Source organism: Telmatherina bonti (assembly GCF_933228915.1).
Source record: "Telmatherina bonti genome assembly, chromosome: 5".
NCBI classification, from domain to species: domain Eukaryota; kingdom Metazoa; phylum Chordata; class Actinopteri; order Atheriniformes; family Telmatherinidae; genus Telmatherina; species Telmatherina bonti.
Genome location: NC_136623.1, coordinates 27,684,647 through 27,699,662, shown reverse-complemented (window position 1 = coordinate 27,699,662; position 15,016 = coordinate 27,684,647). Strand labels below are relative to the sequence as shown.

The window sequence follows — 15,016 nt, the reverse complement described above, 5'->3', positions numbered from 1 at the left end:
TGAACAAACCGCGACATACAAACACACATAACCTCATATAAACATTTAGAAACTTCATCATGAATAAGAACAAAAAGGACCTACAAAACCACACACTTTAAAGATTATCACTAATCTAAGTCACATATTGTACAACTACTAGGTTTATCATGAAGTATTAATGAGCAAATAAATATGTTCATACATATTTTAAACCATTACAATCGAGACACAGCAAATGGAGCAGAGGGCAAACATGAAGAGGAATCTCCATTAGTAGCAGGAGTAATGGGATCTGCTTTAGCTGAAACAAATGTGAAGCTTCTAATCTTACACTGCCTGCCTTCTGGGACAATGACTTAATGATGGACTATTAAAGGTGCATCATCGACCAGTGCCTGGGTGGTCCAATCACACTTCCATGGAGAGACATTAAATTTATATATGGTATATTTATAGCTCTTGCTATACTAATCATTTTCATCTCCCACCATGTTTCTAATTCCCCTCTTCCTTTGGTATTTAATTCCGATATCTTTATTTTAAATGTAGAAAGGTTTGTATCTTTAGAAATGTCAATTAAACGGATACCACTTTTGGCCACTAGGGCTCTAAACCTGTAACTTCCCACAGGCCACATAACACTCGCAAAATCATACAGTAAAACACACAAAGCAAAAATGTAACTAATCAGAAACAAATCATGTTCTGAAAATGTCAGCATTAGTTCTAAGCTTATGAGACATTACAGTAGTACATGCCCAACTTGCTCAAAATGTTTAGGGAGTCACATTAGCTTTGATCTGTGGCTGATTAGCTTCAACTAGCTGCATTTAACTTCTACTAAACAGCTAAATTAAGAGACAGATGTATACTACAACGTTCTGCAACCCATCAGGCACTTATTATTTTGAATAAACGCTGGGTGAAAGATGTAAAAAATTACATCACAAATTGGTAAGTTTGCACAATAGGCAAGGAGATAACATACCAGTCTAATAATACGGAGGCCAACAGAGAGTGGTTTTGTACTGTTCTTTCATCAGACTTCAACAAGCAAATTCTTTACCAAGGTCAACTCGTATCATTTCTGAAGCGATTCCTACTTTCTCTTTCTGGCCTCCTCAGATACTGTTTTCACCCCCTTTTTTTTTTTTTTTTTTTTTTTTTTTTTTTTTAGCCATGACAAACTTTCAGTCGTAGAGGAGGAAATATATACACAAAGCAGAGCCCTCAGTGTTTAGAGAAAAAGCCGGAAAGCAAATCTCTCCAGGTCACATGATCTCATGAAAGACGGACTGCTACTGCAAAGTTACAATGTCTTGGAGCCACAACACACGTCAAGCACTGTATATTGACCCCAGAAATCATCCATTATTACTCGTGTTAAGCTAATGTTTGGGTCAAATGTTATATTTGGGATTAAAATAATCTGTTCTATTCTTTTTCAAATGGCGAATGACTTTATTTAACCTGTGAGGGACTATGTAGACTACTTTACAAACTAATAATTGGTATGGAATCATTTTGCTTTCATCTAAAGCAATGACTAATTTAAGATTTTCCAGACATGAGATCACATAAAGCATAAACTGAAATCTTGATTTTGATGACAGTTTTATGTTGGTATGAAAGGGATCCATATTTACTTACTTCAACATCTATGTTAGTCTAAAATTATAAATGTATCCCAATGATTTTTGTGAATTTTTCCAAAAAATAAAAAAACCTTACTGATGGTTTTCAAGAATTCCCTTGCTAAAGCTGATAGTCTGCACTTTACCTGATAAGTGGATTTTCGCAGGGTTGAAACACGAGACACAAAAACTTTTATTGCAAGCATATCTGTTGTCATCAGGAAATGTTGGTAAATGCAGGAGGACCACTTTCACTAGTTGCCAGCTCCACTATTAAAATCAATCAAGTGTTAAATTTGAGTCTCTGCTGATAACTTTTGTGAAAAGGTCTTGAAATGAAATATGCGATCATTTGAGATAACAAGAAGAACTAGAAACAGCTATTATGGAAATAATAGCAACTGTGAATGCCCATTTATCGAACTATGCTGAATGATTGAAATGAAATTGCATAAGTATAAGAAATTGGAAAATAAGCACAACTGACATTTTTTCTAATTGCCCAACATCGGGATTGAAGCCATGAACTTCTGTATTGAAGAACAACGACTTATTCACCACACCACTAGTACTGTTAGTGATGCCTTGGCATCACTGAGCATTAGGATTTTTTCAAGTTTGGATGGGCATGCCTTTTTTTTTTTTTAAAACTTCCAGCAGGGTGTAATTAGCAGGATTGCAAAAACATGTGCACGGTTGACCTAAACTCCAGTGAACATGTGAAAGACTGTTCAATGTGAACAACTTTTTTTAAATGCGTTTTCTTTTTTTTTTTTTTTAAAGATTTATCAAAATCTTGAAATGTTGCAGGGAGTATTGTTGGACTAAATCCTTCATATTTAACTGTGACATTTGCAAATAAATTCCTTTGCTTCTTGAAGTGTGCAGCTGAGACCAATAGTTCACATTAAGCAGCCAGCAGAACTGCACCCCATCACACAAGCAACAGCTGACAAATGACAACAGAGCTATATGTTAAATGCTGCATTTGAACCAGTGCCTTGCATGTGTACCTGTGTACAAAATGGACCAGTTGCTGAGCTGAATTCTGTTTCATCCAATCGCAGGAACGGATTTGGATACATTGACAAAAACTTGAATAACTTGAAAACTTGAAATGCTACAAAGACCAAAAGTTGTAGAACATATCTCCTGAATGGGCTGAAGAGTTTGATACTCGAATGGTTGAAGTGAGGCAAACGGTGTAGAAGGAGTAGCGTTTCAAACATTTTGCAGGAAAGACACTGGGGACAGGAAATTGATGAACTGGACACTGCAAACCGGTGCAGAGCTCTGACACCCTGTTGACCAATCACTGTGCTGAATTTTTACACGGTCCAATCCGCATTTGGTTGGAAGGACTTTCATCCAATCACAAGGCTGAATTAATTTTTACAAATTGCGAAATATCTCAAAAACAATAAAGATTTGAAACGATAAAAGTCGTAGCACACATCTCCCAAAGAAGCTGCAGGGTTTGAGATGTAAACGACTGAAGTAACCTGAACGGCGCAGGAGGAGTAGCGTGGCAAAGTTTGGCGGAATAATAATAAAAATGGTCGAACAGGATCTCGATAACGTGAATGGGCATTCACATTAAAAAGACAAAAATCCACATGTGAATTATTCATCCAAGATTTATTCATCCAAGATTTTTTCATTTAGATTGTTGCATTGTTGTTGCATGGTAATGTAAATTTGTTTCAGTAGGAAAGTGAGTAGTACTGATGACTTGGCCTTTTCTGTTATTAGACGTGTGAAACAGTTTAGTGAGTAACACAGTTACATTAATCCAATATTTTCGAGCAGGTCTTTTGGATAAATATACTTTTCTGTGGATTAACAGTAAAATAAGCTTTTTTCAGATGGTTTTAACTGTGGTGAGATTTGCAACACATCTAGTTTTTTTTTTTAATAACCTCAATAATGCTGTATTGCAAAAACAACATTTACATAACAACAATAGTTCTTACACAAGCTATGATATGCTCCTCTGTTCTCAGTTGGCTTTGCTTGTTTTGCCAGTTTCAAAGTCTCATTTATTTAAACTAAGCCTTTATTCAGAATAATCATCCCAGTGTTACCATATTACTAAACAAACCATGTGTGTGTCTGTGCCTGTTTGTGCTGGTGTGTCTCTGTGGCACTGTGGCAGTGGCAGTTCCAGCTTGCAGGTTATGGCATGTTTCCATTTAGGAGCTTGGGATAAATATGGTGCTGACACATGAGATGTTCCAGACTAAACCACAACCTGCCTGGCTCTTCTCCAGGTTGCATTTGTTCAACAGCAGCCAAACAATTTGTATTTTGCAGCACTCAGTGCTGCAAATCTGACCAGTCATCTAATGCATCTTGTAGACATCACATTTTAAGCGTCTGAGAGTGAGAGAGAGCGAACTGATGTGGTGACAGAGGGATATTTTAAAGCTGGTAAGCTCTCCTACCTCTGCCAGAAAGGACAGTTATAAATGTGTTTAATACAAGGTGCAGAGTTAGGAATAAGGCCAAGTGGCATGCATGCATCAAGGATGCTGACATGGAAAAAATTCAAAAAGGAAAAAAAAAAATCCTGTTAAAGAGCATTATTTATGTTCACACATGTACACTACAAACCTAAACATCACTTGTCAGAAGATTCTGGTGCTGTCTCTCCTTTGATGTCAACACAGATGGGCTAGCACAGAGGTGTTCAACTCCAGTCCACAAGGGCCAAAATCCTGCAGGTTTTCCATGTGTCCTGGTTCCAACACACCTGACTCAAATTAATCAGTCATTGTGCAAAACTTCATTGGCTGTTGAATCCATTTAATGTGACCCAGGTGCGTTAGAGCAGGGATACATAGGAAACTTGCAGGATTGTGGCCCTTGAGGACTGAAGCTGGACACCCCTTAGCTAGCAGAGCACATGAGCACTGTAATGAGAAGCAGAACACACATGTACATCGACGACTGTCAAGCACTCACAGAGGCACACTTCTACGTATTCATGCTTGTAAAGACAACCGCTTACACATTACACACAAAACATACAAAACAGAAACACTGGATAGACCACCCCTACATTAAAATACGCAGACTTGTGCACATGGCCACAGTGGTTCTCACACACCCAGGCCAGCAGTTTAGGCACTGACAGCATTCCATTCTTTTACAGTGGAAAAATCTGCCCCTTGACACAGAGTATTTCCAACATGCGGGACGGCAGCATACACAGAGTGCCATGTTTCACTGCTGCATGGAGGCATGAACTGATGCCCATTGTTTACACATCAGGCAGTTCGTGAGAAAAGCTGCTGCTTTCTTCTCAACAACTAAATGCTGTAAGTATTCAGTGGATAAAACCTAATTTGTTAAAATAAGGTTAAATCCAATTTACCTCAGTGATTAATATATGTTGAAGTAAAAAATTCAAGCCACTTGATGGCATTGATATTACTTTGGTCTTTTACAAAAACTTTACTCAGTATTCAGTGAAATTGTTTGCAAAGATGCAAACAGATGTAAAATAAACTAATTGGATATGACCAAATTATTGCAAAGGGGAGAGCCGTGTCTTGATACCTGACACCCCACCTTTAAAAAAAATAAATGTGCTGTTCCATTTTAAACATCTTAATAGTTTAGATTAACATAATATGCATTTAATTAAAAAAATTTAAAAGCATTAAAGCAACTGCTTTACAAAGGTTAACATAAAACAGAGGTTGAGTCAGACAATTCTTCACTCAACAACTAAATGAAAACTACATTTGATACAAAGCAACTGCAGTGTAAAATTTGTACTTTCACTTAGCGAGTATATGCTAGCAAGTAAAGCAATAGACCCTGAATCCAAATTGACAACGCAAACAATTGCTCCATTCAAACTGACTTTCAAGTGTCGGAGCATTAATACTTGAAACATGTAAATGTAATTCTGCTTTTCGTACACAAAGCTGCTACTAAATATTCCTCTAGACTACTGAAAATACAGAAAACTTAGACGACTCAGAAGTCAGAAGCTAATGTGCTGGGACCAACTAGGAAATTTACAAGTTTGAAAATGGCTTGGGTTTGATAAGAAATGTGGGATACCTACGTCAAATAATACTGATCAGTAAGACTACATGGCACATCAACTCTTCTTAGCCAACAATTGTGAAAGTGTGTTTGGATCGCAACACTTTTCAATAGCACTCTTTGCTTGATAGCTTGAGGATAAAATGGATAAAAATCAGCCAGATAGCAGAATTTAATGTCCTTACTTAAAATTTTGTGAAAATTCATAGTAAAAAACTTATTTTAAAAAAAAAAAAAAAAAAAAAGTAATAATTCATGCATAAAAGGGTTAGTATTTACTCAGAATGCAAACACTGCAGCAGTTCATGTTAAATTAATGTCATTTCCTCAAGGTGAACTTGCTGTATTTAATGACACTGTTAAAAAAAAATCTGTAAGTAAGTAATATTTTCTGCAAAGTGAGCTAAATATGTGCAAAACAAAAGATATATTTATATAAAACTATAATTGTACTTCCATATAAGCTAACAATATTTATAACTTAACAGTTGACAGAGTTACTCAAAGTACTCGGCATGTTCTAGTTTCAGTCATACATCCTGAAATAGAAAAAAAAAAAATGTATTTAAATCAGATGAATGTTTTCCACAAGTTGGAAGGTTTACTGTCCTCATGAACTCGTCATTATAATTATAATTCAGTGCACTACATATGATACCGACAGCATTCACAAAATGCTTTTTTGATAACAAGGTGTCTCAGCTTTGAAGTCTGGCTGACTCAACTAGAGGCAAAGTCAAGTAGAAAGACCAAGCAAGAGAGGTGAGGAAAAGCGAGATGAGATGGAAAAATGATCAGCACAACCACCATTATGGCAAATGTTAATGATCCCTTCAGGGATACTGTGGAACAAGAGTATAGTTCAGATAAGAGAAGAACAACAAAAAAAGATATAAGGGAAACCACACTGAAGGAGAACAATCACATGCTGTACATGATTAAAGAATAAAGAGCTGTTCTCATTTGGCAAAGTGCATTTAGTTATTCTGTTTATATATATATGGACATATACACACATATGGACACAGACATTAATGCAATAGTTAAATTATATTGCAATCAAAAGATGTGTTAAAATAACCATGAACATAAATACTTTGACAAATCCATGTTTTATCAAAGCCGTCAGCTGTCATGGGATGCAAGACAGATGAGAATAAAATTTCCTCATGTTACAGAAAGCAGTAGCATTTTTTTTTTTTTTTTTTTTTAAAGTAGCCCGACTTCTTCCACTGGCAAGAATGCTGGCGCTGAAGACCAACAACTAATTTGCTATTAGAGACAACCACACTTCCCCAGCTTGTCTGGCACCATACACTATTTTGGGAATCCCATTTCATAATGTGAAAATAAGTATTCATGCAGAGAATCAAACTGTTCCTGCCTAACTATGATCACAGGAAATCTTGACAGACTAAAAGTTTGGGGTAACGGCAGAAAATGTAAAGTGATGACAGAGAAGCAAAGAAAGATAATATGCCACAGTTCAAGACACAGAAATAGACCAACCATTAGGAAGATAATGAATAACAGACTAGAGAAGCAGAGGCAGGGCGTGGGGATCCTTCCATGCAACAGAGCAAAGTGAGTTACAAGGCATCCAGTCCAAGTACACTAAATCCAACAAAATCTTGCATTCCAGTGATCAAATCTGTGTTCCCACACCAGAACCAGGGGGGAGTTGAGCCAAAACAAAGCACACACAAGTACATAACACAACAGTACTCTAATACACTGCCGTGGACAGACTGTGGAATACTTCAACTATAAAGAGGTTAAAAAAAAAAAAAACTTGCTGAAATTTCCACATTGCAGAACATGGATTATACAGGTCAAGCTCCAAAGAATAAGTTGCATGGATGTGATTCCTTTTTTAGCAGCTTGGATGTGCAAGAGTCAACATTTGTAATCTTAGGACTACCAAAAAAAAAAAAAGGTGATCTAGAAGTCAATGTTTTAAGAATAAATGCCATCTATACTGATCTTCATACATATCACACTGGACTGATGTCAGTTCTAATAAAAGAGAAATTTCCATTTTTATGTCCTAAAAAATGACATTGCTTTCAAACCAACCAAATATGATAATTGTGATATTGTCTACAATACAGTACAAAGCTATACTTACTATATATCCTCTAAACACTGCAAGAATTACAAAAAAAGAACAGGAAAAAATGGTTTACATCATACACAACCACATTGCATTAACACTGCTCTTTATGACACCATTTTTCACTGTTTGAACATAACATACATCTTCTAGATGAACCAAGCAAGCAGGGCAGAGGAAAACTGGATTGAGAAATAAGCAAAACAGGGATGGGGGTGGGTAGCTGGGAATCATATGGCCATGTCAAACAGCTTGCCCAACGATTCCTGACAGCCCTGCTCTGCGTCCTCATGCCTCATTCTGAGAGGCCAAGGAATGAGGTAAGGAGGAGCAGAGAGACAAGTATGAGAGGCTGTCAGAAAGCGCCCGGAGGTTGGAAAATTCAGTAAACTTAAAGAGAGACAGAGCAGGTTGGCAGCCGATGTTTGGAGGGCAGAGACACAAAGACTGTCCAAGATAAAGGCAGAAAGGGGAATAAATTGGCGCAAAACAATGCACATATGGTTAAAATGATTGAGGTTAAAGGTCTTGGAGAGTTGGTGCACTCTTGTCAAACCTAAAACAAATCAGCTAATTCTTTATAGATCTCAACGACTCCAAAGTAGAACATGAGTCTGCAAAAGCAGCAGTGTTACCAGCTGTTTCTCATACCTAAAGAGCTGGATAGGAACACATGTGTGATGAGATGGCTCCATGAGAGTGCTCTCTGGAAAGGTGCTGAATTGAATTTCCACTGAGTAGCAGCTACACAATGAGGCATACTTTCCGTTGCCATTGTTTTTGTTCTGTAAATAGTTTGCAGAACTCACAACGAGGCAAACATGAGTATAAACACACATGCTCTCTAAAAGACAAACACTTATATCCATGGACAGATGCAAAGTGCACCCACACCAAGCAGTTTGCATACACCGAGTCCATACAAATAATTAAAATTTCCATGAATTTCTTGATGTTTTACTCTGATTTTCTTTTGTTGAGGACAGTTTTACCTTGTAACTTTGTTTTGGATTTACTTCTTTCTTATGTTTCACTTTTATTTTTGGTTTACAGTATAAATGACAAGTTTACAAGACTCTAATTAGGAATGTAATCGGCTGATTATCAGAACTGGACCATTTTCAGCCTGACTGGCTCTGAACAGTCATTAAATGCACCATACACCCAGCACTGGGTCAGTTAGAGGTTCATGAGCATAGCTGCCATAGACCCTTCAAATACTGTTAGTAACACGAAAGATAGAAAATAAGTGATGTTTAGTATGTCTAGACATGTGGTTCATATATTTAAAAAAAAAAAAAAAAAAAAACGACTTCTTCTGGAGTTGTCAAAAAAAACCTACTACTAGTATTTAAACTTTTAAAACCTGATACTGTAATCTCTGCAGAGATAAAGATCACATGTTGTACTAAAATAAAAAAATAAAAAAATAAAAATTGAGCTACAGCTGCATAATCCTATTTTTATTTATAATATAATATAATATAATATAATATAATATAATATAATATAATATAATATAATATAATATAATATAATATAATATAATATAATAGGTCCTGCATTGGACTGGCGAGCTGTCCAGGGTGTACCCTGCCTTTCGCCCAAAGACTGCTGGAATAGACTCCAGCTTCCCAGTGACCCTGAATTGGATTAAGCGGTTAGGAAAATTGATGGATAATATAATATAATATAATATAATATAATATAATATAATATAATATAATATAATATAATATAATATAATATAATATAATATAATATAATATAATATAATATATGTCAGGGGCTGCACGGTGGGATATTGGTTAGCACTGTGGCCTCACAGCAAGAAGGTCGCTGGTTCGATCCCCGGCTGGCACAGGGATCAGCTGTGTGGAGTTTGCGTGTTCTCCCACAAGTATGCATGGGTTCTCTCCGGGCACTCCGGCTTCTTCCCACCGTCCAAAGACATGCATGTTAGGTTAATTGGTTACTCTAAATTGCCCATAGGAGTGAGTGTGAGCGTGAGTCGTTTGTGTCTGTGTGGCCCTGCGATGGACTAGCCAGCTGTCCAGGGCGTACCCTGCCTTTCACCCAAAAACTGCTGAGATAGGCTCCAGCTTCCCCGCAACCCTTAATCGGACTAAGCGGTTTGGATAATATGTAAAGCAAATTAAAAATGTGCAACCATATTTAAAATGAACATATTTAAAGAAAAATCACACACTTTGGACATTCCCATCTACCTCATGTGCAGCAAGACACATCTGCTCCAATCCCTGGTCTTTCCTGTAATGCTACGAAGCTGTATGTCGATTAAAAAACCAACATACCCAAACCTGAGCAAACCACACACACTAATAAAAGGACTCCTGACTAAAACTCACATCCACGACATACATGAATGTTTGACCTGTGTACTAAATAAACAAGATGAAGTGTTGAATATATGCCACAGTTTGTAATCCAAGCCTAAAAAATTCCCACAGAGGAAAAAAAAAAAACATTCTCACTCATAAAGAGGGGAACATAAGCCTCCACAACCTATTCCAACATTAACATGAACATTATTTTATGTGACTAATAGTTACTCTTTTGGTATTTACTGAATTTCACAGCTTCATCAATCAATCCAATAACTCATGACCAGATATTACAGAAAGCAGAGCAGCTCATATTAAAGTCAGACTTCTGTCTTGGCTTAACATAGCTTAACTGGAACTGCAGCAATGATCATTTAAATAGTCATACAAGAAAGGGCCAAGATTGTAGCCAGGGGGAGTATTTATGAGAAATAGTCCGCCCTCATCTTACTGTAAACTGGTATGTTGCTGTAACCAGTATTGGCTGCTTCCATATGAAGGCCATTAAGAGCCAAGATGGAGGGGGTCTGACTTCCAGGAACAGACAAACCGGTCTCTAAATCTCTGTCATGAACACACAAATACAAACAAGCTAGCAAAAATGAAGTCATGTGTGTTGTCAGGAACACACACAGACAGACTCTCATCTCCTTCCTTCTTTACCTTTTTCACAAACAAAGCCACAACATGATGCAGCACCAATTTACATGCCTCAGATGAGTAAAGAGTGGAGCAGATGTACGCTGTAACAATATTCTAAGTGAAACACACAGCCAGCTGCTAAACACACCTGACTTATGGTCCACATATCCAAAAAAAAAAAAAAAAAACATACAGTATATTAGTTCATGTTTTTGAAAGGTAGAAGCCTTTTACACAATCCATAGAAGTTCATAAAGCAAAACAACACCTTTCCTCCCTTTACAGTCTGTTTCAGGTGTTTCTGTGTTGTTACTTACATATTTTCCTGAAGAAGGTTCTCCAGGAGGTAGTGACCCAGGACTGAGCACAGGTGAGCTTGCTGGACTGCAAAGCTCGGGGAAAGGGTTGGGGATGGCCGGGAGAGATGATGTTCTAAGTTGCTGCTCCTCCTCTTGCAATCTCCTGAGTAAGGGAAACATGACATATGTTCAATTTGCTGACTGTTCTTTGTAGTAATACCTGTTGTTTCTTGGTTATTTAGGCAACAGAATTAAATAGTTAAATTCATGACCTGAAATAGCTTCTAGAAAAAGTGAAAACTTTCAAACAAGAGCTGCTGACACATGTGAAATAAGTGCCAGGGAGATGGTTAGAATTAATAAAGAGCTGCCGCTCTGTATTCTGCCTCATGTCTGTTTCCGTCTGATCTGGCCATAATGAAGATCCAAGCAAGTGGAAATCACAGACCCCCAAAGCCTGCCAGCTAATTTCTTGCAATATTTATCACACATCAATACTAAATCAAGACATCACATTAAAGCATTTTTTGGATCCAGCAAATGCAGTCTAAGCCCTCAAATGGAGATTTGACAGATGGGTTTAATCATTTTTTAAAAAATGGGCAGGTCAGTTTGTGAAACTTCAGATTGGAAGAAAGAAAAAACACATTTTAGAAGCCTCTTTCTCTCAGTCTCTCTGTAGAACCCAGTGAGTTCAAAAGGGATCGGGCCTTTTGATGTCGTCCCATATGAGCTTGAGAGCAGGGTTATTCAGAGGTCAGTTCTGTATAATAAGAACTTCAGGGCTTGCATCTGTGTGAGTGTGTTTGAGGGAGAGACAGAGAAATAGAGAAAGAGAGAGGGAAAGCTCATAAGACAGAATCCTCCATTACCTGATCATCCCTCCTCTGTTTCTGTCATATAGTCTGAGGGTGAAAAATGGGAGCTGGCACCAGCTGCGCTTTGAACCTGTTTGTGTGAAATGCATGTATAAAGCTATACTTCTGCTGCTTGTGTGTGTGTGTGTGTGTGTGTGTGTGTGTGTGTGTGTGGGGGTGTGTGTTATCCAGAGCACACCTACTTTAAATGCAGACAATAACAGCCGTGACGAGGATATGGATTCGTACGCTTCAAATTGTGAGAGACGTAAACTCAAACAAATGAGAATTTTTCTTCCCCCCCGCTGGTGTGGTCTGAGGCAAAGAGGGAGCGACAAGGAGGAATGGGTCATTCATAGGTTACGTACTCCAGGCAGGAAAAAAATGTTATTGCCAATTATTAAAAGGGTGTGGAGTGAAGATAGTGTGCGGTGAAACCTTTCTCTTAAATGTGGAGAAAACGAAGGGTCTGAGCTTTGCTTCAGTGTGTGGCTCTGCATAACTAGTATGAGGGCAAAGGAAGTTTAAGCTCAAGTTTGTTGCCTTACTTTTATTGCTACAGGTTCAACTGGAGTGCAATTTGTAGTTTTTCAAGCACTGCATTCATCAAAGGTCAAAAATGCTTTGTTAGTGGGTGTCTGATCATCAATCTTGTGAATATTTTTGCTCCAATCACTTTTGTTTTCTTGTTGTCAAAATAAAAAGTAAAATATTAAGTTTTACACTTTAAAATCATTCTGTTAAACAAAAATGACTTTTTTTTGTTTTATGGTTTGATATATATCAAGCCAAAAAGCAATTGCTGTTCAGTATGAGGTTTTGCATTTAACTAAATACAAGATGAGCACCAATATATGACATTTGACTCTGTCTTTAGATTATTTAACACTTTAAAAAAAGACAGCTAAGTGCTGCTCATCAAATAAACTTAACAACTGATCATCAACAGGTGAGCATCTCTAGAAAAGCAGCAATTTTAAAGTTTGCTGGACTAATCAGGTGTGTGTTTGCATAATGCTAAGGAGGCAAGACATCAGAAAGAGGAAGACATCATTTATAAAACATCATTCCACAGAGTGAAAACTTATTTAAGAGTGGAAAAAGTTGAGACAGTTGCTAATGTTTCCAGATGAAACATTCAGTCAAAAACAGAGAGCTATATGTCTCACACAACATGTTAACATAAGGTTATAAGGATACTAAACTATGCTCATCTCAAATGTGAGTTCATCTGTCCCGCAGCGAAAGCTTGAACTGAAATTGGGTCATGAGACGGGACAATGATCCTAAACACAGCAGCAAATCTACAACATAAGGACTTAACAAACAAACAAAGATTCCAAGTGTTGCACTAGCCTCTTTCCCACTGTAGGAACCATTTGACGTTCCTGTAACCTTTTCAGTTCTTTGGCGCATTCGGACAGATCGGAACTTAGGGACCATGCCCCTGAGTTCCTATAACCATTTCAGCGCCTACTCAACTTCCGGGTCTTTCCTTAGTTCTGTAGGAACGCATCTGACGAAGCAGGCTGACGTAGGTGATAGCTACGCCCTCGCGCTGAGCGCCGCTACTTAATTTCCGCATCGTCAGACCCCGCCATTTTTAAAAACCACTGTTTACGGAAGCATGGAGAACGCAGCTGATAAGTGGACGGACGACAAAGTCAGAGCCCTGCTGGCCGTTTTTTCAGCCGAGGAAATCCAGAGGGGGTTCGAAAGCACACAAAGAACACGATGGCCTTGTCGCTCTCCATTTTTGCTCCTTTGTGGTGTTTTCCTCTTCGCGGTTTGTTTTGTTGCTGAGTGGCGCTAAAATAACACGTCACTGTCGCAGATGGTTGCGTCAGATCGGTAGCGATCGGGTCTCCGACTCATGTCCGAATGCAAAGTGACACGGTTCTCTGGCGAAGGACAGTTCTTAGAACGCTATTAGTTCTCAGAACGCAGTTCTTAGAACGTCTCTGTCCGAATGAGACTACTGATCCAGTCAAAGTCCAGACCTCAGCCTGACTAAAATGCTGCAGCAGGGCCTGAAGAGAGCTGAGCATTTAAGAAGAAAAAAAAAACGTGATCACAGACCGAAATGAACTGTAACAATGTTTAGTAAACAAAAACTGTATCAGCTTTACAAGTTGTTGAATCGGGGGATGTATTTAGTCTCTTGCACATTTCTGCTTTTGTTTTTTTTTATTTTGACAATAAAAGAAAAAAAAAACACACATGGTGTACTATGTCATATGTTCATCTGAGGTTGTATTTAACTTGTTTTAAAACCTGGTAAAAATCAGATGATTTGATGTCTTTTTATCTTCATGATGGGTAAAACCACAAACCTAAAAAAGGGTTGATGTTCTTTCACTCATGACAAAATGTTTACTACAGTGGTCATTCCAACAGTGATCAACAAATGTACTTTGAGTCATCTCCACTACTTAGACAAACAAAAAGTTTCCACTTTGCCATAGACTATTTTAGATGAGCTTTGGTCCAGAGACAACAGCGGCGTTTCTGGATTGTGTTCAGGAATGGCTTCTTTGTACGATGGATTTTTTTTTTACCTGTTTGTGGATTGAATCATGTATGTTTTTTTAAATGTGTGATCTTTACCCTTGACTCCTACATACAGATTCCCCCTGATATTCTAAATCTTTTGATGTCATCATACGCTGTAATGGTTGGATCTTCAAAGTCTTGGCAATTTCACTTTTTTCTAAAGCTGTTTATATGCAGTTTGTTGCAGACTGGTGAACCTTTTACCCTTACATCTGAGAGGCTCTGCCTTTCTGAAGTTCGCCTGTTACACTCATGCATGTAACTGACCTGTTGCCTAGCAACCAAATGCTCATCCAGTAGTTTTTCCATTTGTGCCTATAAATTTTTGATTTTATTGCCCCTGTTCCAACTTTTTATAGATTTGTTTTCCCCATTATTTTTCCCAAATTCTATATTAGCTAATATTGTTGTCAAATGGTAAAACATTTCAGTTTCACCATCTGGCATTTTGTTTATTTTTTATTGGGAATATAGAATATGGGTTGATGAGATTAGCCATTAACTGCATTTTGTTTCTACTTACACTATTTAT

General features: G+C 37.7%; 1 protein-coding gene across 2 annotated transcripts in view; it reads right to left on the bottom strand.

Annotated features, from left to right (window-relative positions):
- LOC306756481 (growth factor receptor-bound protein 10-like) overlaps positions 1-15,016 on the bottom strand; it is a 63,941-nt gene that overhangs the window by 20,295 nt on the left and 28,630 nt on the right. For both annotated transcript variants that reach the window (XM_079241215.1, XM_079241216.1), the window contains exon 5: positions 11,093-11,237. In XM_079241215.1, the coding sequence (XP_079097341.1) occupies positions 11,093-11,237 (145 nt within the window). The remainder of the gene's footprint in view (positions 1-11,092; positions 11,238-15,016) is intronic.